The sequence below is a fragment of the Panthera leo genome, chromosome C1 (genome assembly GCF_018350215.1).
Source record: "Panthera leo isolate Ple1 chromosome C1, P.leo_Ple1_pat1.1, whole genome shotgun sequence".
Taxonomy (NCBI): Eukaryota; Metazoa; Chordata; class Mammalia; order Carnivora; family Felidae; genus Panthera; species Panthera leo.
The window spans coordinates 34,486,143-34,511,420 of NC_056686.1; the positions used below are offsets into that span (position 1 = coordinate 34,486,143).

The 25,278-nt window shown below is 44.9% G+C and overlaps 1 protein-coding gene and 1 pseudogene across 2 annotated transcripts; one reads left to right on the forward strand and one right to left on the reverse strand.

The window, feature by feature from the left end:
* Positions 1-5,999: 5,999 nt before the first annotated feature.
* LOC122227647 lies at positions 6,000-7,902 on the reverse strand (annotated as a pseudogene).
* An 8,796-nt stretch (positions 7,903-16,698) lies between these two features.
* Positions 16,699-25,251, forward strand: DMAP1 (DNA methyltransferase 1 associated protein 1). 2 transcript variants are annotated; one of them, XM_042950764.1, is made up of 11 exons: positions 16,699-16,764; positions 16,937-17,086; positions 17,636-17,727; positions 17,994-18,189; positions 22,989-23,147; positions 23,276-23,443; positions 23,700-23,885; positions 24,012-24,083; positions 24,387-24,459; positions 24,597-24,892; positions 25,137-25,251. In XM_042950764.1, the coding sequence occupies exons 2-11, from the start codon at positions 16,982-16,984 to the stop codon at positions 25,194-25,196; spliced, it is 1,407 nt and encodes a 468-aa protein (XP_042806698.1). In that variant the 5' UTR covers positions 16,699-16,764; positions 16,937-16,981; the 3' UTR covers positions 25,197-25,251. The 2 variants fall into 2 exon arrangements, with proteins under 2 accessions (XP_042806698.1, XP_042806699.1); XM_042950765.1 differs by lacking the exons at positions 16,699-16,764; positions 16,937-17,086 and adding an exon at positions 17,355-17,444.
* The last annotated feature ends 27 nt before the right edge of the window (positions 25,252-25,278 follow it).

Consider the following 25,278-nt stretch of genomic DNA (forward strand, 5'->3'; position numbering starts at 1 on the left):
AATTTTTCAGCCTTAGCTTATTAATTCCTTCCTAGTGCTTTCCTTTGGTTTTCTTTGAACTTTTTCTGTCTCTGTGATGCCAATGTTTCACTTACTTACTTTCATTTCATTGATACAGGTATCTAATGGTATGAAATTTCCTCTGACACTGGTTTTTACTGTGGATCATTTTTTCAGATGTGATGATTTCATTATTAGTAGTATTACTTTCAAAAATTTAGAGTTTTTTATTTTCCCTTCTTTGCAGGGATCACTTAAAAATATGTACATTAAGGGGCACCTGGGTGGCTCAGTTGCTTAAGCGTCTGACTTTGGCTCAGGTCATGATCTCAGTTTGTGAGTTCGAGCCCCACGTCGGGCTCTGTGCTGACAGCTTGGGGCCTGGATCCTGCTTCGGATTCCGTGTCTCCCCCTCTCTCTGCCCCTCCACCGCTCGCCCTCTGTCTCTGTTTCAAAAATAAACATTAAAAAAAATTAAAAAGAAAAAGTATGTGCATTAAAAGAAACTTTTCCAAGTGGAAGAAACTTGCTTATTATCACTATCAGTTGCTAGCACTGCAGTCAGACAGCACTGTGTGTTGTTTGCGTTTTATTGCATTTTTTCTTTATGGCCTGAGATAGACATATTCCATTCCATGTGCAATTCAAACTGAGGTGTATTCCCTAACATCGGGATTCAGAACTTGATATATATTTGTAAGAGTTACTACATTGGGGGCGCCTGGGTGGCTCAGTAAGTTAAATGTCTGACTCTTGATTTCAGCTCAGGTCATGATTTCCCAGTCCGAGTTCGAGCCCCGCATCAGGCTCTTGGCTGAAAGTGCAGAGCCAGGTTAGGATTCTCTCTCTCCCTCTCTCTCTCTCTCCTACTCTCTCTCTCTCTCTCTCAAAATAAATAAATAAATAAACTTAAAAAAAAAAACACTTGAAAAAAAAGCTACCGTATTGATTATGTTGTGAGGTCAGCGCAACTCAAAGTAGCATCTACTGTGTCACTAAGCACACAGCAGTTCACCTGATCCCCCCACTTTGGTAGCAAGACTTTCCCCATGAAGGAAGTGGTGAATTGATTTATATTCTGGAGCAAGCTTCTTATCTCACTGCATCTGGTGACCACAGTTCATGAACTGGCTCCACCTATAACCACATTTTCGTAGCACTGGATTAGGTGTCCTAAATCCGTATTCATTTTTTTGTCCATGTGATTTGTTTTCAACTGAGAGTAATGTGTGAAACTCTTCTCTTGTCTCTGTGTTTCTGGTTCAGCTGCTGCATTTCCCGGAGTTTTTACTTTATGAAAGTTGTTTGCTGTGTTATGAAGCAGATGTATATCTCCATGGTTAATTGAGCCGTTAACGTTATTAAAAAGCCTTCCTTTTTCTTTTTAATGCTTCTAGGTTGGAATTCTGCCTTGACAGATAAGATATCAATGACATGATTCTTGTATTCTTTGTGTTTTATGTTTTGCTAGTATATATTTGTCTGTCCATCATGTTATTTTTAAACATTTTTTGGTTCTTTGTTTTAGGTGTGTCTTCTATGTAACAGGGTTAGACTTTGCTCTGATGATTCAAAAAAACTTTTATTTAATATGTGAGTTTGCCTCATTTATATTATTGATAGAGAATAACATGTTTTTTCTTTTTTTTATTAAAAATTTTTTAATGTTTATTTACTTTTGAGAGAGAGAAAGAGAGCAGGGGAGGGGTGGAGAGAGAGGGAGACACAAAATCTGAAGCAGGTTCCTGGCTCTGAGCTGTCAGCACAGAGCCTGACAGGGAGCTCGAATCCACAAACCGTGACATCATGACCTGAGCCAAAGTCAGACACTCAACTGACTGAGTTACCCAGGCACCCCTAACATGTTTTTTTTTTTTCTTTTTCAATTTAAAATATTTCACTATATGGTTATCTGCTTCTCTTTCTCTTTCTTTCGAGCTTCAAAAAAATATTTCTTTTGGAATTTAGGGAGCTCTAAATTTTGTTCTAATTATTACCTTCATAATAATTCCTTTGCAAAATACCATTTTCCTTCGTCTTTTTAAGATAATAGTCTACCAGTCCCCCACTTTGAGCATTATTAACATTAACAAGTTACAACTTCTTCACCTTCTGCTCCCTCTCCCTGACATCTGGTTAAAAGTAATATATTATTATTACCTCTTAATAACTGTAAGACGATTGGTGAGCTTACCCTGTTTTTCATGTATTCTCCCTTTCTTGGGGCACCCAAGTGGTTCAGTCAGTTAAACGTCCGACTCTTGATGTCAGCTCAGGTCTTGATCTCAGGGTTGTGAGTTTAAGCCCCGCATTAGGCTCTTTGTTGAACATGAAGCCTACTTAAAAAAAAAAAAAAAAAAAAAAAAAGATTTATATTTTTCCCTTTCTTTCCCCCATTTTTGATATTGCACTTTACCTATAGTGTCAGAGCATGTAACAAGTACATGCTATTCTGTCACCCTTACTCTTGACGTTTGCTATTAGTTCTACAACTAAATATGTTCCATATTTACCTCCAATCCTTGTTTTGAAGCTTTTCTAGTTGTTTCACGGTTGTATGAAGTTCATTTTCTAGTAGATTCTTCAGGAATGATCTCATTTGCCAAGGTTTTGGATGTTCATAACTATTTGTCTATTGCCTTTATGCTTTCTGGTCATTTTAGCTGGATATAAAATGCTTGGCCCACATTTCCTTGAGTATTTTAAGTATGTTACTTTATTGTCTTCTGGCATAAAGTGTTTTGGTCAAAAACACTGATGCAAACCTGATTTGCTTTTACTTACAAGTAATTCAGTCTTCTTGCTTCACCCAAGGTCATTCCCCTTCCTGGGATAGCCCACATCTGATGACTGCTTGGGACAGGAATATAAGGGCCCGGTCTCACTCCATCTACAGACAACTCTGAAGGGTCATCTCACCTTCAGAGGACCTCCTAGGGCCAACTCAGGCCTGGTTGAGATTTTATCACAGCCCAACTTCTCCCTCTAACTAATACAATGTTAATAATAGAAAAGCCCAAACCTGCTTTTCCCCTTTCCCTTCTCAGGTGTTGGTACCGAGAGTATGATCTAACTGATATCATATGATCTCTGTTTCAGAGTATGCTTCTCAAAGACCTTAACCCACAGTACCGTTTTCATGAGGGGAGAGGCAGAGACTTACTTAACACACCATCTCACCTCCAACTTACTCTGCTCTTTTGCTCTAAAAAAAACCCCTATGTTTGCTCTTTCCTAGAGATGGAAAGCAAATATGTAGCTTCAGTAAACTGCCTGCTTAAAAGCCTCACCCCCCAACTTTGTTTAGAACCCACATTTGTGGGGTTTCCAGTGGGGGAGGGGCAAAGAGAGAGGGAGACAGAAAACACCAAGCAGGCTCCATGTTGTCACCGCAGAGCCTGATGTGGTGCTCGAACCCATGAACCATGAGATCATGACCTAAGCTGAAGTCCCACGCTTAACTGACTGAGCCCCCCATGTACCACCCCCCACTTTTTAAAAGTTTATTTATTTGGTTTCTTTCTTTCTTTCTTTCTTTCTTTCTTTCTTTCTTTCTTTCATGTTTACTTATTTATTTTTAATGTTTATTTTTGAGAGAGAGAGACAGAGTGTGAGCAGGGGAGGGGCAGAGACAGGGGGAGACAGAGAATCTGAAGCAGTCTCAAGAATCTGAGCTGTCAGCATAGAGTCTGATGCAGGGCTCGAACCCATGAACCATGAGATCATGACCTGAGCTGAAGTCTGATGCTTAACCAACTGAGCCACCCAGGTGCCCATGTTTTCCTTTTTTCTTAATAAGCGTAGCCTTCAGTATCTCAAACAAATTAAGAGCTGAGATAGGATATCAAAAGTGTCACCACTTGCGAGCATGAGGAGAGTAGTGAAAGGTGCCAGAGGTGTGAAAGGTGCCAATTTCCACTGGTGTGACAGCGTTTGTGCCCTCGGTGCTTGGCTGCACTTCAGACCCTCCTTTCAGCCACCAGCCCCCATCACCCCATTGCCCCATCGTCCCATTGCCAAAACCAGCTGTGGGTCTTAGGACTGTTTGGATAATTTAAAAATCTTTCCTTCAAGCAGAGAATGGGAACAGTATAAATAATATCTGGGTAGTGTTTGGCAATTGTTTTGATAGGGGAAAAAGAAAGTAAGACCCTTTTGATCAGTCTGTCTCTGAGTGCGATTTCAACTTCTATCCTATTTGTATAATATGAAATCAAAGTAGTCTTATTTATAGAGGGGCATTCCCCTCTATATTTTGGCAGACTCTGGAATGAGATCTGCTCTATAAAGTTGTTACTCCTATTTTCAAATCCACTATTTCATTTTTACACAAAATAATACTGAGGGACGGTGACAGTGATCGCTGCTTTCCGTGTTCCTGACTTTAATGGCGGTGCATTTAATCATTTAATATGGCTAATATTTAGCCATTTAATATGATGTTTGCTCTTAGTTTCTTGGAAAGGAAAATAGACTTTTGTTTTAAATTAAAAAAAATGTTTATTCATTTTTGAGAGAGAAAGAGAGAGACAGCGAGAGTGGGGGAGGGGCAGAGAGAGAGGGAGACACAGAATCTGAAGCAGGCTCCAGGCTCTGAGCTGGCAGCACAGAACCCACAGACTCTGAGATCATGACCTGAGCCAAAGTTGGCTGCTTAAACAACTGAGTCACCCAGTGCTCCAAAAAAATAGATTAACTCTTTGTCATAGTTAGGAAATACCCTGTGTGCCTTGTTCTACTCAGCGTTTTTGCCAGAAGTGGTTCTTGAATTTTCTCAGCTTCTATCTAATATAATTGTATAATTCTCAATTTAATTTTATCAATTAGATTGATGGATTTCCTATCTTTAAAGGCCTGAAGTAAATTCTATTTTTTTAGGTTTATTCTTAGGTGGTTAATAGTTTTTGTTGCTATTGTGCCTGGAACCTTATTTGCTATTACATTTTCTAATTGGTTATTGCCGGTATATAGGAAAGCTATTGATTTTTCCACTTTGATCTTGTATGTGGTCACCTTGCTAAATTCCCTTATTAGTTCTAATAGTTTGTCAATTGATTTTTTTAGGTTTTTCTATGTAAGTGATAGTATCCTCGGCAGCTAATGACACTTTGCCTCTTTCTTTTTTAATGTTTATACCTCCTATTGCTGTCCTTCCCTTCTTGAATTGGAGAGAACATCTGATACCATTTTGAATAGTAATGGTGATAAAGGTCCTTCTTTTCTTGCTTCTGACTTCAATTGGAATGTGTCTATTGTTTCACCATTAGGTGTGGCATTTGCTGTCAGTTTTTATCATTGTTTTACCAAAAACAAACAACGTATGACATTAAGTTTCCTAGTTTCTGGGAGATTTTTTTTTCTTTTAGATCATTAACGAGTATTGAATTTATTAAGATAGTTATATTTAAACTTATTGATTATGAATATAATAAGTTAAATTGATATATATTCTAACAGTGAACAATCTTAGCAATGCTGGGATAAATCCTCTTTGGACTTGACGAATTGTTTTTTTAATACACTGCTGGATTTAATTTGTTAACATTTTATTTAGGATTTTTGCTTCACTGTTCATACGTGGAATCATGTATATATTTTTTCTCTTGTCCTCATCTACCTTTGTTTTCAGGATATGCTTGTCAGTGAAATGTATCGGGTGGCTTTCCATCTTTTCTTTCTTCTCTTTTTTTCTTTTTTAATCTTATCCTTCTTTCTTTTTTTTTGGATGAATGACAATTTCATTTTTTACACTTAAAGACTGATTAAAAATGATTACTAATTCTATAAAGAAAACCCAACATCTCAGTTGAGAAGTATGGTAACTATATTTACTCACTAATTACTATTTAAGTTTTGTAAAACAACTTGAAAACATCAACATGCGTGTTTAATGCCAGTACAATGGATTCAAGACCAAGTATACATATTACATGGTACACACACCAAGGCTGGTTCAAGACCAAGTATACATATTACGTGTTACACGCACCAAGGCTGGATTATAAATGATCATAGTGGTCAGCATCATCATCATTATTGTCACTTTCACATTTCATTTAATACCTTTGAAGATTCATTGGCAGTATCTTGTGATAACAACATATTAGTGGCCATGGATTAATCGATCATTCTTTTTTTAAAATTTCTTTAAGTTTACTTATTTATTTGCAGAGAGAGAGAGAGTGCGAGCAGGGTAGGGGCAGAGAGAGGGGGAGAGAGAAAAATCCCAAGCAGGCTCTGCACTGTCAGCAGGCCGGATCTCGGGCTTGATCTCGTGAGATCATGACCTGAGCCCAGATCAAGAGTCTGTGGCTTAACCGACTCAGCCACCCAGCCACCCCGGGATTAATCAGAACATTCTGATTAATCAGCAACATCTGCTGACGTTGTAGGAATTGAGGCTTTCACATCTGGGAACTGTGAAGTGGGCATCTGTATGGCAATCCCTTGCCTTATGAGGGACATTGGAGTCCCTACCTTAGCTGAAACAGACATGATTTGTGGGGTTGGTGTGCCTATAGTGGGAGTACTTGGGCTGCTAGCAACTGAACCAACATTTAGCCATGGAGCTATTATTCTTCCTGTAGAAGTAGTTGCTTTTTTTGGTAGAGGCTTAAGTGTGTAGTTTGGAGCAGTCAAGCAATATTGATCAAATGGCAATCTGGGGCCTGAATATGGCTTGATCAATGGAAAAGAGGTTTGATTTCTTTGCCTGGCAATATCTAATAAAAATTCTCCTGGGGGAGGAGAGGTAAAAGACTGGTCAGAGCAACACTGGATTGCCAATTGCACATTATCTGCATCAACAATAGCTATCTTAGCATGGCTTCAATAAATTTTTGCATCATTTAGAATTGTGGTCACAAATTATAAGGCAAACTCCAACACCTGATTTGTAATTTTCGCCTCACATCTGTAATCTCCATATCTCTCAGGATTTCAGCCATTATCTGTGCATCTTTTTGTTTTATTTTTATTTTTTTTTAACGTTTTATTTATTTTTGAGACAGAGAAAGACAAAGCATGAACGGGGGAGGGTCAGAGAGAGGGAGACACAGAATCTGAAACAGGCTCCAGGCTCTGAGCTGTCAGCACAGAGCCCGATGCGGGGCTCGAAATCACGGACCGGGAGATCATGACCTGAGCCGAAGTCGGAGGCTTAACCGACTGAGCCACCCAGGCGCCTCCTATTTTTAAATGTTTATTTGTTATTGAGAGAGCACAAGCAGGGGAGGGGCACAGAGAGAGGGGGACAGAGGATCTGAAGTGGGCTCTGCATTGACAGCAGTGAGCCCGATATGGGGCTTGAACTCACAAACCAGGAGATCATGACCTGAGCTGAAGTTGGATTGACTGAGCCACCCAGGTGCCCTATCTGGGCATCTTAAAAAAAAAAAAAGTTTTTGGGGGCGCCTGGGTGGCTCAGTGGGTTAAGCGACTGGCTTCGATTCAGGTCATGATCTCACAGGTTCGTGGGTTTGAGCCACGCATCGGGCTCTGTGCTGACAGCTCAGAGCCCCTGGAGCCTGCTTGGGATTCTGTGTCTCCCTCTCTCTCTGCCCCTCCCTCGCTCATGTTCTGTCTCTCTCTCTCTCTCAAAAATAAACATTAAAATTTTTTTTTAAGTTTTTTTTTGTTTTTGTTTTTGTTTTTTTTTTTTTTTTGAGAGAGAGAGAGAGAGAGTATGTGCGTGTGTGAGCAGGGGGAGGGGCAGAGAGAGGGAGAGAGAGAAATCCCAAGCAGGCTCTGCACTGTCAGCAGGCCCGATCTCGGACTTGATCTCGTGAGATCATGACCTGAGCTTAAATCAAGAGTCCGATGCTTAACTGACTGAGCTACCCAGGGGCCCATCTGTGCATCTTTTGGCATGCTCTTGGGAGAAGCCGTCTCGCCAGACTCCATGATATCCAGTCATCAGACTTCTTGAGCTAAATCACCCACATGAGTGTATTTCAGTCCCGTTCTTGATACAAGTTCTTTGCCTGGCATGGTTTTCCCCACTCTGGGCATAGCTTGCCTGCCCCACTCTCCAGCTCTGCCCCAACATGTGCACTGACTAGTGGACAGAATGTTCAGCCTTTTCCTATTACCTTAATTTGTGTAATAAGTGAGAATTATGTATTCTTTGAAGCATTCCTCTCTTAGACTCTGATATTGTGCTACTTTCATAATTTGAATTGAGAAACATTTCAATTTCTTATATGCTCTGAAGTCAACTTCAATAAATGAGAAATAATCTGTTCCTTGATGGTCAACTAGAACTCATCTGTTTATAATTTTCAGCCTGCTACCTTTTAAAATTGTAGCTCAATAACAATATTTTTAGTTTTCCTATCGTTATTGCTCTATTTGGTCTTCTAATTCTTCTTGGACTAATTTCAGCCACTCGTTCTTACCAGAAAACATACCAGAAATTATGGTTTTTAACTGATAAAGATGTTGATATAAGAACAGTCATGAATTTGGTATTTATTTTTGGGCAGTGAAAACCCAGCTAATATCAAAGGCCGCCCTTGGCCTGCCACTAATAGATTATCACCTGCAATTGATTATCACCTGAATGAAAGATGCACTGAAGGCAAAGCTTTGGGGAATCAAATGGTCTCTGCTACAGAAAAGCATGAGAACAGGGGGCTTTGGGAACTACAGTGAAGAGGAGTTTCTTTCTGGACAGAGTAAAGGCAAAATTGTCGAGCTCAATACCCTACAATTTTGGCTCAAGACAAGTCCCAAACCATTGACTTTCTGTGTCTAAGAAAAATAATTTACCTCTTACAGCCATGGGACTGTGTATAGTGGAAAATCAAATCCAAAGCGTGGTGCTGGAAATTATCGTAGTACAATGTCAGGTGTATCGACAGCTTTGCCAGGCCTCTTGTGTGAATGCTGGTGCACTGACCAGAAAAGAAAGCATTCGGATGACATGAAGCATTCAAAATCCTACCCCCTTGAACCTCCCTCGCCAGCAGAAGTTCCTCTTCCTCTGCTGAGGTTAATGAGCGACTCCTGATAATCCTTGTCAACAGGAAGAAGTAGTGACATAGTTCTGTGAAAGGCTTCTGTTGACCCCTTCTGGTAAATCAAGAATGTGCCAGGATCACAGCATCTTAGATTCAATGAAATAAAACCAACTCCATGAAAATACATTGCAAGGGTGTTTCTGGAGGTTCAGTGTTCTAGTGAGTGTCACAATGTCCCCTCTCAAGTACATGTTGCTTCACCTTATACCCTCCTACCATATGAAATGGGAAGAGTATCATATTTCATTGGTTCACATTAAAAAATAATTTATTAAAGTAAAATTCACATAAGTTAACCATTTCAACGTGAACCATTCAGTGGCATTTAGTACATTCACAATGTTTTTTCCTCACATTTTAACATCTCAGACATGAGAATTCATCTTGCAATGAATGGTATGTTATGGTTTAATTGATAGTGCTTTTAAAAAAAAAAACTTAAAAAAAAGTTTTATTTATTTATATCTGAGAGAAGGGTGGGGGGGAGAGAAATAGAGAGAAAGAGAGAGAGTCCCAAGTAGGTTCTGCACTGCCAGTGCAGAGCCTAATGTGGGACTTGAACTCATGAACTGTGAGATCATGACCTGAGCCGAAATTAAGAGTTGGATGCTTAACCAATTGAGCCACCTAAGGGCCCCTAACTGATAGTGCTTTTAAAAATCTTCGTAGTGAAATATGAACGAAGGGACACCTTTCAGTTGATGGTGACTTAGAATAGTAGAAATATGGTACTTGGTGGTCTTAGATTTTTGAGGAGCATACATCATATCTGGGTGTCTTTCACCCCACTTCTTTACTGAGTGACCTGAAAGGCTGTCAGCTTTGGGAAGAATCCAGAACAAAGGAAAACTGTCCAGTTGGTCTAGGCTGCAATGTGAATAGGCCCCTTGGTTTCCATGACCCACCAGATCCAATCATGTTGATATCACCATGCTGATGGAGCAAGCCCAGAAGGAACATTGCAGAAGAAGCCCCTGGGATTTATGAAGAAAGCTGTGCACTGTTTGGCAAATAACTGATCTTCCTTGGAGAAACAGCTTTATCTTACTATGGGGCCCTGATAGACACTGAATGCTCGTCCATGGGACAATCAGGTGACCTTGCAAACTGAACTGCCCAACACGGCCTGCAAACTATTTGGTCCACTATAAAGTCCTTAGTGTCCACAGCATTCATCCTCAAGAAGAAAGGATATAAATGAGTCCAGACCTAAGCTCGTTCTTTTTTGCTACTCATCTTTTGACCAACACCTATGGTCTCAGGAGGCAGAGATTGTCTGAATGGATGAAAAAGAGCAAAACTCAAATATCTGCTATGTGTAAGAGATGCACTTAAAATGTAAACAAACTGGGGTGCCCGGCTGACTCAGTTGGTAGAACATGTGACTCAATCTCAGGGTCATGAGTTCAAGCCCCACATTGGGCGTGGAGTCTATTGAGGAAAAAATTAAAATGTAAACATACCAAAAAGATGAAAGAAAACAGAAGGAAAAAGATATACCATGAAACAGCAAGCTTGTGAAGGCTGGAGTGGCTATAATATCAAATAAAGTATAAGACAAAGACTCTTACCAGAGATAAAGATATTTCATAATAATAAATGGGTCAATTCACCAGAGAGATATAACAATTATAAATGTGTATATGCCTAATAACAGAGATTCAAAATACATGGAACAAAAAAAGGACAGAATTAAAGGAAGAAACAGATGATTCCACAATCATAGTTAGAGATTTTAATCCCCTCTCAGCAATTGATACAATAGACAAAAAAATCAATAAAAGCAGATTATTTGAACAATACTGTCAATCATCTTGACCTAATTAATATTTACAGAACTCTATGCCAAACTGTGAAACACACGTTTTTTAAGGTATACATGGTATGTTCACCAATGGACCATATGCTGGGCCATAAAACAAATCTCAATAAATTTAAAAGGATTAAAATTATATAGAACATGTTCTCTGGCCACTGTGGAATTAAATTAGATATCAATGATCATAAGAGACCTAGAAAACTCTCCAATATTTGGAAATATAGTAAGCCGCAGAGTTCTAAATAATCCATGGATCAAAGAAGCAATCAAAGGGAAATTAGAATGATAATGAAAATGGAACATAATTTGCAGGATGCAGCTAAAGCAATATTATGGTGAAACTTACAACATCAGGTATTAAGAATGGAAAACCCCTTACATTTTATCATGGAATGCTGACTTGCATCCCCACCTTTATGGTTCAGGGAATGGGATCATTCTCAGTTCATGTCAGGCAGTTCCAGTCTCATAGTTAGGTTTCGTGGTCAGGCATTCAGTTTCTACGAGGCCCAGGTATAAGCCAGAAACTGCTTTGCAAGTGGCGGCCAGTCATTTGCAGTCGGGATCACAGCCTTACTTCAGAATCCTGGGTGCCCAGGCTCTGATTCTCCTACTGGGATTGCTTGAAAGTATATATAAGATCTTTGTCACAAAATACTTCCCAGACCATTGGGTCTGTTGAATAGTCAGGCCCAATTGCTCACACAGCTTGCACTGCGACCTGGATCCACTGGAGAACCCCCTTTTTGAGCCAGGATCCTCTCTAAACTTCCAGGTTACCCGGTAAATGAGCCAGAGCAACATGCCCAAATGTCGTACATGTGGCCTCCAAACCCAGAGAGGACTGCCGAGCTTTGTAACCCTTTCTTTGAGGTGGGTGGTACAAGGTGTGATGTCTTGCCTCTGACTTTGATTCTGATTTATTTATTTAGTTAATTTAGAAAAGCAAAAGAGTTGACTCGCAAAGAAGTTTGTAAAGGACTCCAGACTTTAGAAGGACCGGCTCGCCAATACAAACATCTATCTATCTATCTATCTATCTATCTATCTACTTTTAAGTTTTATTTTATTTATTTTGAGAGAGAGAAAGAGAGAAAGTGGGGGAGAGGCAGAGAGAAGGAGAGAGAGAATCCCAAGCAGGGATTCAGGGCTTGGTCTCATGACCATGGGATCATGACCTGAGCCGAAATCAAGAGTCAGACACTTAACCCACTGTGCCACCCAGGCACCCCCAAACATGTATTTAAAAGAATAAAAATGTCTTAGATTGAGCGGTTATAGCAGAACTACTACAGACTTGGTGGTTTAAACAGAAACTTATTTTATCACAGTTCTGGGAAGACTGCTTTGCCAAAAAACAAAAAACAAAAAACACACAAAAAAACCAGAACCTTATCATAGTTGTGGGAAGACTGCTCTGCCAAAAAAAAAAAAAAAAAAGAATTAGAAGCCAAATGGCATCAAACAGTCTGGAGTGACAGAGTGAGAGTGGAGTGAGGGAAGGAGCCAGGAATACACTCTGGAAAGCTGAAAACTGTCGGTAGGAAACCCGCCAGGGAAGGAGAAGAGAGATGCATGCAAGAGTGAGAATTCCAAAAAAGTTGAAATGGTGAGGGGAGAGAACTCCCGAGAGACCCGGAGTATGTGGAGGTGAGGGGGCCAACAGCAGTCTTTTCCTTTGTGGCAGATGGGGCAGGAGTGCCCACTCAGCTGCAGGTCTGGAGACTCAGTGCTGGGGATTTGGGGGCTGCCCAGAGAGCCCCCCAAGAAGGCCTCACTCCAGAATCAGACTGCTTGGTGTTGGTGTGGCTTGTGTCCTTCAGCCATTCTCAGAAGAAGTCTTCATCTTTCTTGATCACAAAACTGGTCAGGGACCACACAGTCTCCATCAGAGCCCCTGTCCCCCAGCTTCTTGCCCCAGACTTCCTGGTCCCAGCCAGTTCCCCACGGGCTTCCCCCCCTCCCCCCCCCCCCCCCCCCCAGTGGCTCTGCCTGAAGTCTTGGTGCCTTAGGAAGGCAGCATCTTGATCAGGCCTAAATGCCAGCTCCAGTTCCTATCTACTTTGTTTCTTCTTATTGAGGAATAACTTTCGTACAACCAAGTGCACAGTTCTTTTTTTTTTTTTTTTTTTTTTTTTGAGAGAGAGAGAGAGAGAGAGAGCGCGTGTGCAAGCACCCAAGGAATGGGGTTGGAGGGAGGGGAAGATTCAGAGGGAGAGAGAATCCCAAGCAGACCCTGAGATGTCAGCGCAGAACCTGAACGGGGCTCAATCTCACAAACCACGAGATGATGACCTGAGCCGAAATCAAGAGTCAGATGCTTAACTGACTGAGCCACCCAGGCATGCCCAGGCGTGCCCAGGCACACCGAAGTGCTCAATTCTTAAAGGTACCAGCTGAAGGCAGCAATCACGTTTGTCTTTACTGTAGTATACTCAGGGCTAGCACAGGGCCTGGCTAGAGGGCTGCACTTCTTCCTTTTCTTTTTCTTTTTTTTTAAGTTTTATTTATTTGAGTCATCTCTACACCCAACACGGGGCTCAAACTCACAACCCTGAGATCAAGAGTCGCATGCTCTTCCGCCTGAGCCAGCCACGCACCTCGAGTATGACACTTCTAAGTGGCTTACAGTAAGCACTAAACAATTTGTTGAGTGAATTAATGAACAAAGCTGGATCAATTTACATTCTCATCAACAGGGTAGGCTGGTGGCCATTTCAGTAATACCCTTGTCAAGAACAGGTATCACAAGTATTATTTTATGGTTTTACCCTACCTAATAGGCAAAAACTGGGTATCTCATTACAGTTTTTGATTTTTCATTTATTTGAATACCAGTGATAATGCATGTTTAGCTGTCCATTTATTGGCGGTAGCACTTCTGTGACTTTCCTAATCACGTTCTTTGCCCATTTTAAAAAGTGGAAAACTTTTTAATGAAAAAGACTGAAATCTTACCATTTGCAACAAGGTGGATGGAACTAGAACGTATTATGCTAAGCGAAATAAGTCAGGCAGAGAAAGACAAATATATGATTTCACTCATATGTGGAATTTAAGAAACAAAACAGATGAACCTAGGGAAAGGGAAGCAAAAATAAGTTAAAAACAGAGGAGAAAAACCCTAAGAGACTCTTGAATACAGAGAATGAACTGAGGGTTGCTTGTGGGGTATTGGGTGGGAGGGTGGGCTAAATGGGCGATGGCCATTAAGAAAGGCACTTGTTGGGGCGCCTGGGTGGCTCAGTCGGTTAAGCGTCCGACTTTTCAGCTCGGGTCACCATCTCGCGGTCCGTGAGTTCGAGCCCCGAGTCAGGGTCTGGGCTGATGGCTCAGAGCCTGGAGCTTGCTTCCGATTCTGTGTCTCCCTCTCTCTCTGCCCCTCCCCCATTCATGCTCTGTCTCTCTCTGTCTCAAAAATAAATAAACGTTAAAAAAAAATTAAAAAGAAGGGCACTAGTTGGGATGAGCACTGGGTGTTATATGTAAGTGATGAATCACTGGGTTCTACTCCTGAAATTATTATTACACTATATGTTAACCAACTTGGATTTAAATTTTTTAAAAAGTGGGAAAGTTTGTCCTTATAATAAAATATATTATATATAACATATTATATGTAATAATATAATAAAAGTGGGAAGATATTCTTTATAATTAACCTGAGCAAGACCAGGCCAGATTGAGATGTTCTGGATCTTGATCACATCACATACAGACTGCCTCCCCTCTCCCAGTTTCTTTTGTTTGTTTGTCTGAAGTTTATTTTATTTTGAGAGAGAGAGAGAGAAAGAGAGAGAATCCCAAGCAGGCTCTGCATTAAAAAAAAAAAAAATCTAGGCTGTGGCCAAGAAAGGATGATATTTGATTGCCCATAGGATAAAACCTAAACTCCTTTCTATGGACCACGATGCTTACCTCTGATTTCAAGTCTTCCTATTCTCCCACTCCTCACTCATCACCCAACACAGCGGACTTTTTTGTTTTTTCTTTTTAAGTTTATTTATTTTGAGAGAGACAGCACGAGTGGGGGAGGGGCAGAGAGAGAGAGAGGGAGAGAGAGAATCCCCAGCAGGCTCCATGTTGTCAGTGCAGAGCCCGACACAGGGCTCTAATTCACGAAGCCACAAGATCATGACCTGAACCAAAACCAAGAGTCAGAGGCTTAACTGACCGAGCCACCCAGGCACCCCTGGACTTTTTTCTTTATGTGCTTTTTACATATAGAGTTCCTTCCATTTTAGGGAGGCGAGACTTGTTATTCCTCCTGTCTGAAACATTCCTTCCCCAGGTATGCTGTGGCTATTTCCATCATTTAAACCTCAGCTCAGATTTCAAGTTTCCAGAGGAACCTTCCCTGACCGTACTACATAAAGTAGTCCCTCATCCTATTACCCTATTTTATTTTTTTCATAGCTCCTGTCACCATCAAAATTTACACCATTTCATTGTTTATATGCTCAGTGTTTCTCTTCTTTCACTAGATATAAGCCCTACCATGAGCCATTTGTATCTCATTCACCCACTGCATCCCTAGAGCCTAGAACAATGCCTGATACATACATACATTTATGTACCATGATTCTCATAGAAATAAATCTATCAGAGGAGCTAGATATTAAACAAATAATTACACAACCAACTACAAGCAGAGTCAAGTGAGGCAGAGGTGTAGGACTCCTTCCCATTGCTCTTTCCACTTCTGGCTCCAAGGGCTATTCCCTTCCCTGTGGGCAATTTCTGCAGCAGGACCCTGGCTTCTTCTAGACACTGTTTAGAGCCCAGAGGATTCACCCAGAAATCAGGTCTCAGGAAAAGGGTAAAGTTTCTACCTCCAGGCCCAGTTCTCCATAGTTTTGGGGTCTAGGTAGGCTTGAGGCTGCAGCTGCTACACCCCTGTCCCCTCCAAGCCAGAACAGCCTACCACACTGATAGCTAACTTGTGCAGGCTGTCTGCTCCTCTAGTCCCTGCTGGGTTCTTTGTCAGGCCTTGGCTTGGAGTTTGGTTTCCTTAATGTCTTACCAGGCCCTGACTCCACCCTCCACGCTCATTGGCCACGTGTCTTCCATGTTTGCAGGCTGGTTTGCAGAGGCTGAAGTTGGGAGCTGTTTACCCTGTCCCTTCCGCCCTTCCTGAGGGCCTCCAGTTCTAGATGTCTCTCTCTCCAGGGAGATTAGTAAATTTCTTACTTTGAGAGAGAATTCTTCCAGCTGCTCCCTGCTCAGGGCCATATTCTTGGGCCTTTTGGTAACCCAGTCTAGTGCAGTTAGCTCCCGGGCTGGTGATGTTCTAGGGAGTTGGCTCCAGGAAATCCCCACGAGAGGGGAGCTCCATCAGAGGAGGTGCAAGTGAGGGTCCAGACCTCACTCCATCTTGGAAGCCATCCTGGGATGCTCCACCTTGACTAGTTTATCTCTTCATCTCCGACGTTTAGCACAGTGCCTGGTGTGTACTTAGGAACAAGGGCCATTAATACCACTAATTAATTTAATACAAAAAAATTAAACGTGCCAGGCAATTTGCTGTTCTGCAAGGGTTATCGGTGCTTCATTTAAGCAGGTCCCATTACAATTTCCATTTTACAAATGAAGAAATGGGTTCAAAGGAATTAAGCGACTTCCAAGGGACAAAGCTCTGCGCTGTTTTTATAGCCCGAGATGCAACAGAGCAACATAGAGGGCAAATGCCAGAATGCAAGCAGCATCCGAACACTGGCCACCCCGTGGGAGCCAAGGCCGGTGATGAACCACCCCCTTCCCCGGGCTTTCACACTGGGATGCCAGCCGGCTCCATTTCTGCTCAGCACATACCGGAAGTGTTCCTGCCGGCCGCGTTTCGAATGCGCACGACCGGAAGTTTCTGTCCGCGGCTCATCGGGGCTAGGGGAGCAGCGGCAGCGGCAGCTGGGGAATCCGGGTGTAGAGGTGCTGGGGCTTAGGAGGCAGACGGGGCCGTAAGGGAGACCCAGGTGGCAGGACGCAGGCGGAACCCCGATCGGACCCGGACTACTTTCCTCCTAGCGGCGCGCCCCTTCACCCCGCCCTGCTTGGGGCTGGAGTGGCTCCGCCTCCTGATCTGAGCTGTGTCCCTTCTCAGGCACTGACCCTTGACCTCGGGGCGCTCCTCCATCTCTCAGACACGATGGCTACAGGCGCGGATGTGCGGGACATTCTAGAACTTGGGGGTCCAGAGGGGGATGCAGCCTCCGGGACCATCAGCAAGAAGGACATTATCAACCCGGACAAGGTAGCAGGGGCGCCTGAGAGCCTTGGGTATTGCGAGTGAAGTGGTGGGGAGGAGTGACAATGGGAGAGAGATGGGGGAGATGGTGGGGTGCTGCACTTCTAGTGAGATGGGCGGTAAAAGGTGTGACATAGGGGGCAGAGACTATGTGTTACCTTTATGACATGGGGCAGAGATGGTAGGACACCCATGGGAAATGGTGGGGACCAAGAGAGTGTGGCACTTATAAGAGATGGGAGACCACACAAGAGTGTGACGCTTGTAGGATATTGGGGGGGGGGCAGTGGCACCAAGTCAGCGTGACATTCTGAGAGATGATGGGAAAGTATTTTCTATTCTGACAGATCGGGGATCTACTCAGGTGAGGAGGTGGGGTTGGGGACAGGAATGACTTGCTCTAACTAAGGGTGCCCCTGTGAGTGGGTTTCTCTGCTTTCATAGTGTGTCATTGTACCTGTAGGTGCTGTTTGGTTCAGGGATTGAGCTGGGCTAAGGAATTTTAAGGGAAGGGAGTCTAGGTTGTGGTTTCTATCTTGTGGTTTCCATTCTCAGAAAAAGTCCAAGAAGTCCTCTGAGACACTGACGTTCAAGAGACCCGAGGGCATGCACCGAGAGGTCTATGCACTGCTCTACTCTGACAAGAAGCAAGTATTAGAATCCCAAGTCCCCCAGGCTCTGGCTCCCGACCTATCTGCATGTCCCGATCCGTCTGCATGGTTTTCTCTGCCAGTTCTCTCTCCAGCTGCCCTCCCCAGCCAGGGCTCCTGCTTACTTAGTAGGATGCAGGATTTGCTCCCGACTGCTCATTCTAGGACGTGACTTCCTTGCTGTAGGGTAGATCAGCTTGGTCCCAAAGGCTCTCTACACACTTTCTTACTCTGACTTCTCATCTCTCTGAACCTTGCTGCAGGGATGCACCCCCACTGCTACCCAGTGACACTGGTCAAGGTTACCGCACAGTGAAAGCCAAGTTGGGCTCTAAGAAGGTGCGGCCCTGGAAGTGGATGCCCTTCACCAACCCAGCCCGCAAGGATGGAGCTATGTTCTTCCACTGGCGACGGGCAGCTGAGGAGGGCAAGGATTACCCCTTTGCCAGGTTCAATAAGGTGAGCCACCACCATATGGACATAGGCCAAGATTGCTCACCCACTCTGAGCTACTCACATGACCTTTCAGCCTCCTGGGGTTGGCTCCAGAGGCACATTCAGTCTTTGTTTCAACCATCGTTACCCACTCAGTCCACGTGGCAAATACCTGCAGGGTGAGATTTCGTGGGTCTCTTCTGCCTGTGGGATCCCTTCCTGGACCTGATCTGGTTTTTGGTGGCTGCTCTTGGCCCTTCAAATGTCACTGTTCCTCAGCTGTGTCCTTGTCTCTCTATACTTTCTCCCTAGTGTATCTCATTTTCTTTGAGGCTCCAGTTGCCTGCTGTATACCAGTGATCCCACTTAATATCTCCAGTTCAGAGCGATATCCAATCATTTACTTAACGTCTCTCCCTGAAAGCCCCACAGGTACTTCAGATCAAGTAGGTACCCTTGAGCAGAACTCATCTATTTCCTGTCTTTCTCACCCCAAACCCATATCAGTTAATGGCACCACTATCCACCCAGTTGCTTGGGAATGGGAAGTTTCCCACCCAGAAACTTGGGAATCATCCTTGACTTCCCCTGTATATTCTCCAATTATTTCAGTCAACAATAGGACAGGGAGGTAGGGAAAGACAACAAACATGTAAGCAAATAAATTTGATTCTTTCAGATTTGGGCCATCAGTAAATTGAAACCAGGATATGAATGGGGTATGAAATGAATTAAAGAGTGAACTTATAGGCATAGGGGAGGCCTAATTTAGATAAGGCGGTCAGGTTGGGCCTCTCTGAGAAGGTGACATTTGAACTAGATCTCAGTGATACATTTAATCATTGAGGCCTGCTGATTTTGTTTCCATAATAAACCACGTTTGCCTTTGTTCTTCATCCTCTGTGCTAGCACCCTAGTCCAAGCTGAATCATCTGTGGTCTAGATTACTGAAGCTCAGAGCAGGGCCTTACCCACACTCCACCAGCCAGTGAGAGGCAGCCGGGCTAGGCTAGGATTTCCTAAGCTGTTGTTCAGGCCAGTATACAATATAGTGTCACAGTCCCTGCAGCCTGGAGCAGCCTAGATTTGGGGCCTAAAAGCACTAAGGGCCTAATCCCAGGACTTCAAGTCCCAGCTTCTTTCCCCTCAGCCCAGTGTAGCCAACTGTACCTGGACAACTCTGCCTGAATGGCTCACAGGCTTCTTAGACTGAGCACATCTGGGTGTGACCTATCATTCTTGCTTCCCCCTTCCCCCCAGGAGATCTGATTTTCTTCCATCTCACCAACATCTCAGCCCCCCGCCTCCCCCTCCCAACCCCCCACCCCAGGTCTGGTGGAGAGAGAGGCTGGAAGTGTAGGATTGAGAAGGGACAACCAAGAGGTGAGGTGTTGAGGTGATGGGTGGGAAGGTTGGATGAGATAATTTGAGGAGAAGACAAGAATGTTCATTTTGTATTTGATAAATGCTGCTCCATGCCAAGTCAAGCCCTGCGCATTGAGGACACAGAAATGCACCAGAAACCATATCTGCCCTCAGGAAACTCTGCATATTGTTGGGGAGGACATGAGGAGAGGCACAGGCAGTTACAGTTTGGTGGGATATGTGCTATTTTGGGAGGACCTGAAGGCCATGGAAACTTCCTGGAGAACTTAGAGCTGGAATTGAGTCTTAAAGGACGTCACCAGGCAATATTAGGAAAGGAGTGCAGTGACTTTTTCAGGCAGAGGGGCCAGCATGAGCAAAGGCATATATAAAAAACCAGTCATATGCATGGCATGCTGTAGGCATTTCCCTGTTGGTGAAGCCTAAAGCCCAGGGTAGGACATGGTGGAAGGTGAGGCCTGAGAGGTCAGCAGGGCCAGGCCAGGCAGGGCTTGGCAGCCAGGCTCAGGACTCTGGGCTTTGCTCTGATATCTTTTGAGTAGCTGCTGACAGGGACAGAATGCAAGTTGGGGAAAGGGGCAAAGGGAGAGAAAGAGAATCCCAAGTAGGCTCCATGCTCAGTGAGGAGCCTGATGTGGGGCTCTATCACAGAACTCTGGGATCATGACCTGAGCTGAAATCCAGAATTGGACACTCAACTGACTGGCATCCCAGGTGCCCTGATACTGACAAAGTTTTAAGTAGAGTAGTGTGAGGATCTGATTTGATGCTTAGAAAGATCATGGTGACTACAGATGGAGAGGGAAGCAGAGTAAGGTGAACTAATGGTGTTCCCTCCTGCCAGTTGCTGGGGTCCACTCTCAGTCCGTGGCTCTCCAGCTGCTCTCTTACTCACGCCCAAAACACAGGAGTGAGCGTCTTTCCTCACCTCTCACATCCAGTTGCCGAGTCCTGTGGTTTTTAACCTAAAATTACATCTGTGCCCTTTTCTTTACCTTCCACTGGTGCTGTTTTAGTTCAGTCCTCTTCACTTCTCACCTGGATTATTTCCAAAACCTGTCAGCAGGTCTTTCAGGCTCTTGTTTAATCCTGTCTGTCCTAAATGCTGCAAGAGTGGTCTTTATAAAAGAGAATCGTGGTCATTTCACTGTTCTCTTTCAAAGTAACCTGATTGTCTCCTGTGACCTCTTCCCTGACCAATGTTTGTCCCCAGGCTGGATCAGATGTCACTCACTACATTCTAGGCATATCTTTGTCATCAAACTCTCCACACTGGACTAAATTATTTTTTTCAGCTGAACTGTGAGCGCTGAGAAGGTAAGGCCACTGTCTATCTTATTCAGCACTGTGTTCCCAGCATAGGTCTAGCAGGCCCATGATAAATATTTATTGAATGAATGAATGTCTCCCTCACTTGACTGTGAGCTCCTTGGGAGCTGGCCTGCATACACAGTTCCTACGGATTTTTTTCTTTTTTTAATTAAATGTAATTAAAATACGTAGGAGGGATATACTTAAGCAACCCTGGGAAATGAGAGAGACTTCCCAGAGGAAAAGATCGAAAGGATGAGAAGTTATCTTCATAGAGGAAGGAATGTGGAACTGGGGATGCATTTCAGGCAAGAACAGCAAAGGCTGAGGGGGAGAGCCTAGCAATGTTCCTGACATTGCTAGTCACTTATTTGAAACTTTGGATGCATGAGGGACAGTAGCTGCAGAGAGAGGCCAGGTCATCTACATGTGTTTATTGGTTGATTCTGTAAATATTCATTGATACTTAACAGTGTGCCTGGCCCTGTGCTGAACCCCAACGATAGGAAATGAACCAGACAACCCTTGTTCTTGAGGAGTTTGTGACTTATCTAGAAGGCATTTTTATCTTAGTTTATGGAGAGCTTTTGAGAGGCTTAGTATGAGGTAGTTGGGTGACATGATTGATACATATTCTAGAATAGTGCTTCTCAAATTATCTGTGATGAAGAACTTTAAGAAAATATTTACAGTCCATCAGAGTCTGATAAAGATAGTAAAATTACAAGAAAAGATAAAATACAAGTCCACGTTTCTTTCATACTAGGTTCAGTAGCATGTGACTTCTGCGAAATTGTTATAAAGGTTTCTAAATGCCGACTCTCGATTTCCATACTTACATAGACTAGTGGGACCAGTTTGCAAACAGCACAGGTTTGCAGGCTGTCCTCTAAGCAGTATTGGTCAGAGAGATCACATCTTGGCTGCTGATGGAGAATTGCTTGGGGGAGGATTGAATAGAAGCAGAGAGGTCAGTGGGGAGGCTGTTTTTCTGATTCAGGCAGTGGTAGTGGTGGTCTAGACTGCAATCTGGCTGTGAAGATAGAGATTCTGGAGGTAAAATCCACAGATTTGTGGAAGGGGAGGGGTCAAGGGTAAAGATGGGAATTAAAAATGCTTTCTAGGCTTCTGGCTTGGACACCTGTGTTGGCTGATGGTGACATTGACTGAGAACTGAACTGGAAGAGATAGGAGTTTGAGGGAAGGTGATGAGCTCAGTACTGAACACATGTATATATTTTTATTGAGTTATAATCAATATATATGTTCATTTCAGGTGTACAACATGGTTCATATTTGTATATACTGCAAAATGATCACCACAATTAGTCTGGCTAACACCCATCACCTGAACATATTCAGTTTGAGGTGTATGTGGGACATCCAGTATGATAAGTGCAAGAGGCAGCTGCATATAGTGTCTTGAGAGCAGGTTCAGAGCCAGTGTGGTTTTTGATTAGAGAAAAGGGACTTCCCTAGTCCAGCCTAACATTGACTCCTTCCTGGGGAAGGAGTGGCGGTGGTCCTTTTTGTCCCTGAGAAAGGTCTGGAGGTTGGGCTATGGCAGAGGGGAGGCAGGGGCATGTACAGGGGTGCATCTGTTGGGAGAAAGATTCAGGCCCCTTTTCCTAGAGGTAAGTGACCTTTGGCCTGCTCTGGGGGAGCTGCAAGTCTCATTGTCACCACTGGGTGGCAGGAATGCTTCAGACAAATATTCCAATGGACCAGGGGATCCTGGGCCTTTCTCCGTAGCTCTCTGCTCTACTCCAAAGTTAACCTTTGGACTCCACAGAAGCACTTACATGTGGGCCCCTCCCCTTAACCATGAGGACAGGAGCATGCATCCTGTTACCGGGGCTCTGGTGCTGAAGGCATGGTGAAGCTGCTTTGGGACTGAATCCAGAGGTAGGCTGCCATCTTAGAGCCTGGCGAGTTCTAGTCGAGGAGTTTGTTTCCTCACTTGGAAACATCATTTCCAGGCTGCCCTGTGCAGGGGCCTAGGAAGAGGGTTTTGCTTCGGTCCAGCTTAGAGATTGGCAATAAACAGGAGGGGCTGTGACCACAGGAGGCTGGAGCCCACTGGACGTGACATGACGTGTCCTCCCTCTGTCCCTCTGTGCCAGTAGACTGTGCAGGTTCCTGTGTATTCAGAGCAGGAGTACCAGCTCTACCTTCACGATGACGCTTGGACTAAGGCAGAAACGGATCACCTCTTTGACCTCAGCCGCCGCTTTGACTTACGTTTTGTAGTTATCCATGACCGGTATGACCACCAGCAGTTCAAGGTGAGCTGGTGTCATGCATTTGCATGTGTGTCCAGACCCTGGGCCTGGAAGGCCCACTGCCTTTATGCTACGCCTTCCATATGCTTCTGGGTCTTCATCCTCCCTTCCTGCCATGTCTTTATCCTCAGAAGCGTTCTGTGGAGGACTTGAAGGAGCGGTACTACCACATCTGTGCCAAGCTTGCCAACGTGCGGGCTGTGCCAGGCACAGACCTCAAGATACCAGTATTTGATGCTGGGCATGAGCGGCGGAGGAAGGAACAGCTAGAGCGCCTCTACAACCGGACCCCTGAGCAGGTCAGCCCTGAGCCTCACTGCCTCTCTTCCAGGTCCTGAAGCCCTTTGCCTCTGTCCTGCATGCCCTCATTTCCCTCTTCTGCAGGTTCCCTGCTTTCCCACCTATCCTCCCTCAGGAGCCTCTGTCCCTGCTTTTATAGCTTTTCCCCTCCCTCATGGTCCCTTTCCTCTCAGAGTCCCTTACAGACAGCTCAGTGCCCCTGCGCCTCACTCCCCTGGGCACCTGCACACACTTCACGGCATCTCGCTTTCCCAGGTGGCAGAGGAGGAGTATCTGCTGCAGGAGCTACGCAAGATTGAAGCCCGGAAGAAGGAGCGGGAGAAGCGCAGCCAGGACCTGCAGAAGCTGATAACAGCAGCAGACACCACTGCAGAGCAGCGGCGCACGGAACGCAAGGCCCCCAAGAAGAAGCTACCCCAGAAAAAGGAGGCCGAGAAACCGGTATGGAGATGGAGTCCGGCCCAGGGTGGGAGGGCTCTGAGAGCACCTAGAGCTAGCAGGGTGTTGGGACTAACACTGGGCCCTTTCCCTGCCACGCCTTGGTCTCCATGACTTCTTCTCCCCCAGGCTGTTCCTGAGACCGCAGGCATCAAGTTTCCAGACTTCAAGTCCGCAGGCGTCACGCTGCGGAGCCAGCGGGTACGTGCCACTTCCATCATGGTGCTTGGGCCCTGGGCTCTCCACAGCCCACTTGCTGCAGCCATGGGGCTGGAGCACCAGGCGGGGTTGTGCCATGTGCTGCAGAGAGAGATCGCGGGGACGTGGCCGGGCTGAGGTCAAAGCACTTGCGCCCTTGCTATATTCCACTTGCCAGCTATTTCCTTTTCTGATGCAGAGCTGCCTTCCCGGGGTTAACTTCTCTTCCACTCCCCTTTGCCTTTGGTTCTCCCTCATCCTTAGCTACTTGTGGGGGAGAGGGCTTAGCAGTCTGGGTCATTGCAGATGAAACTGCCAAGCTCTGTGGGACAGAAGAAGATCAAGGCCCTGGAGCAGATGCTGCTGGAGCTTGGTGTGGGTGAGTGGGGGCTGGGCCTGCAGGACCTACCCACCCAAGGCTGCCAATCAAGGCTGGGCAGGGGAGGGCATTTTCTGTTGCTGGCCTTCCCGCCGCACACACTGGCTCTGCCTGTGCCTTCTACCCACCGCCTGCAGAGCTGAGCCCGACACCCACGGAGGAGCTGGTGCACATGTTCAACGAGCTACGGAGCGACCTGGTGCTGCTCTATGAGCTCAAGCAGGCCTGCGCCAACTGCGAGTATGAGCTACAGATGCTGAGGCACCGGCATGAGGCCCTGGCCCGGGCTGGCGTCCTAGGGGGCCCTGCCACGCCAGCATCAGGCCCGGCCCCAGCCTCTGCTGAGCCAGCAGTACCTGAACCTGGTCTTGGCCCCGACCCCACCAAGGACACCATCATTGATGTGGTGGGCGCACCCCTCACGCCCAACTCGGTAAGAGCCTAGATGGGCAGTGGGGAGCATGAACAGGCCCTGCACGTGAGCGAACACACGAGTGTGTACAGACCTGCTCCCTCTAGTGCCCGCAATGGGAGTGGTTACTCCGATGGGTTCTGAGACTGAGGGTAGGAGTGGGTGGCCAGTGGGCATCGCCTTCCCTGAGAGTGTGAAACACATGCACCGAGTGTGAATAGAGACTTGGGAGCCATTGACCCCAACACCTTCTGTGTCTTCTCAGAGGAAGCGACGGGAATCGGCCTCCAGCTCCTCTTCTGTGAAGAAAGCCAAGAAGCCATGAGAGGCCACACGGGGTGTGGGTGATGCTGCTGTGTAAATAGAGCTGCTGAGTTGGACTGGGCTGCTTCCTTTTCCTTCCCACC

Bases quoted from the DNA above. Each gene is read 5' to 3' on its own strand.
- DMAP1 (XM_042950764.1), top strand. From the start codon at position 16,982: ATGGCTACAGGCGCGGATGTGCGGGACATTCTAGAACTTGGGGGTCCA. The intron at 23,444-23,699 runs GTCAGCCCTGAG...TCGCTTTCCCAG, and splicing joins ACAACCGGACCCCTGAGCAG to GTGGCAGAGGAGGAGTATCT. The intron at 24,460-24,596 runs GTGAGTGGGGGC...CACCGCCTGCAG, and splicing joins GCTGCTGGAGCTTGGTGTGG to AGCTGAGCCCGACACCCACG.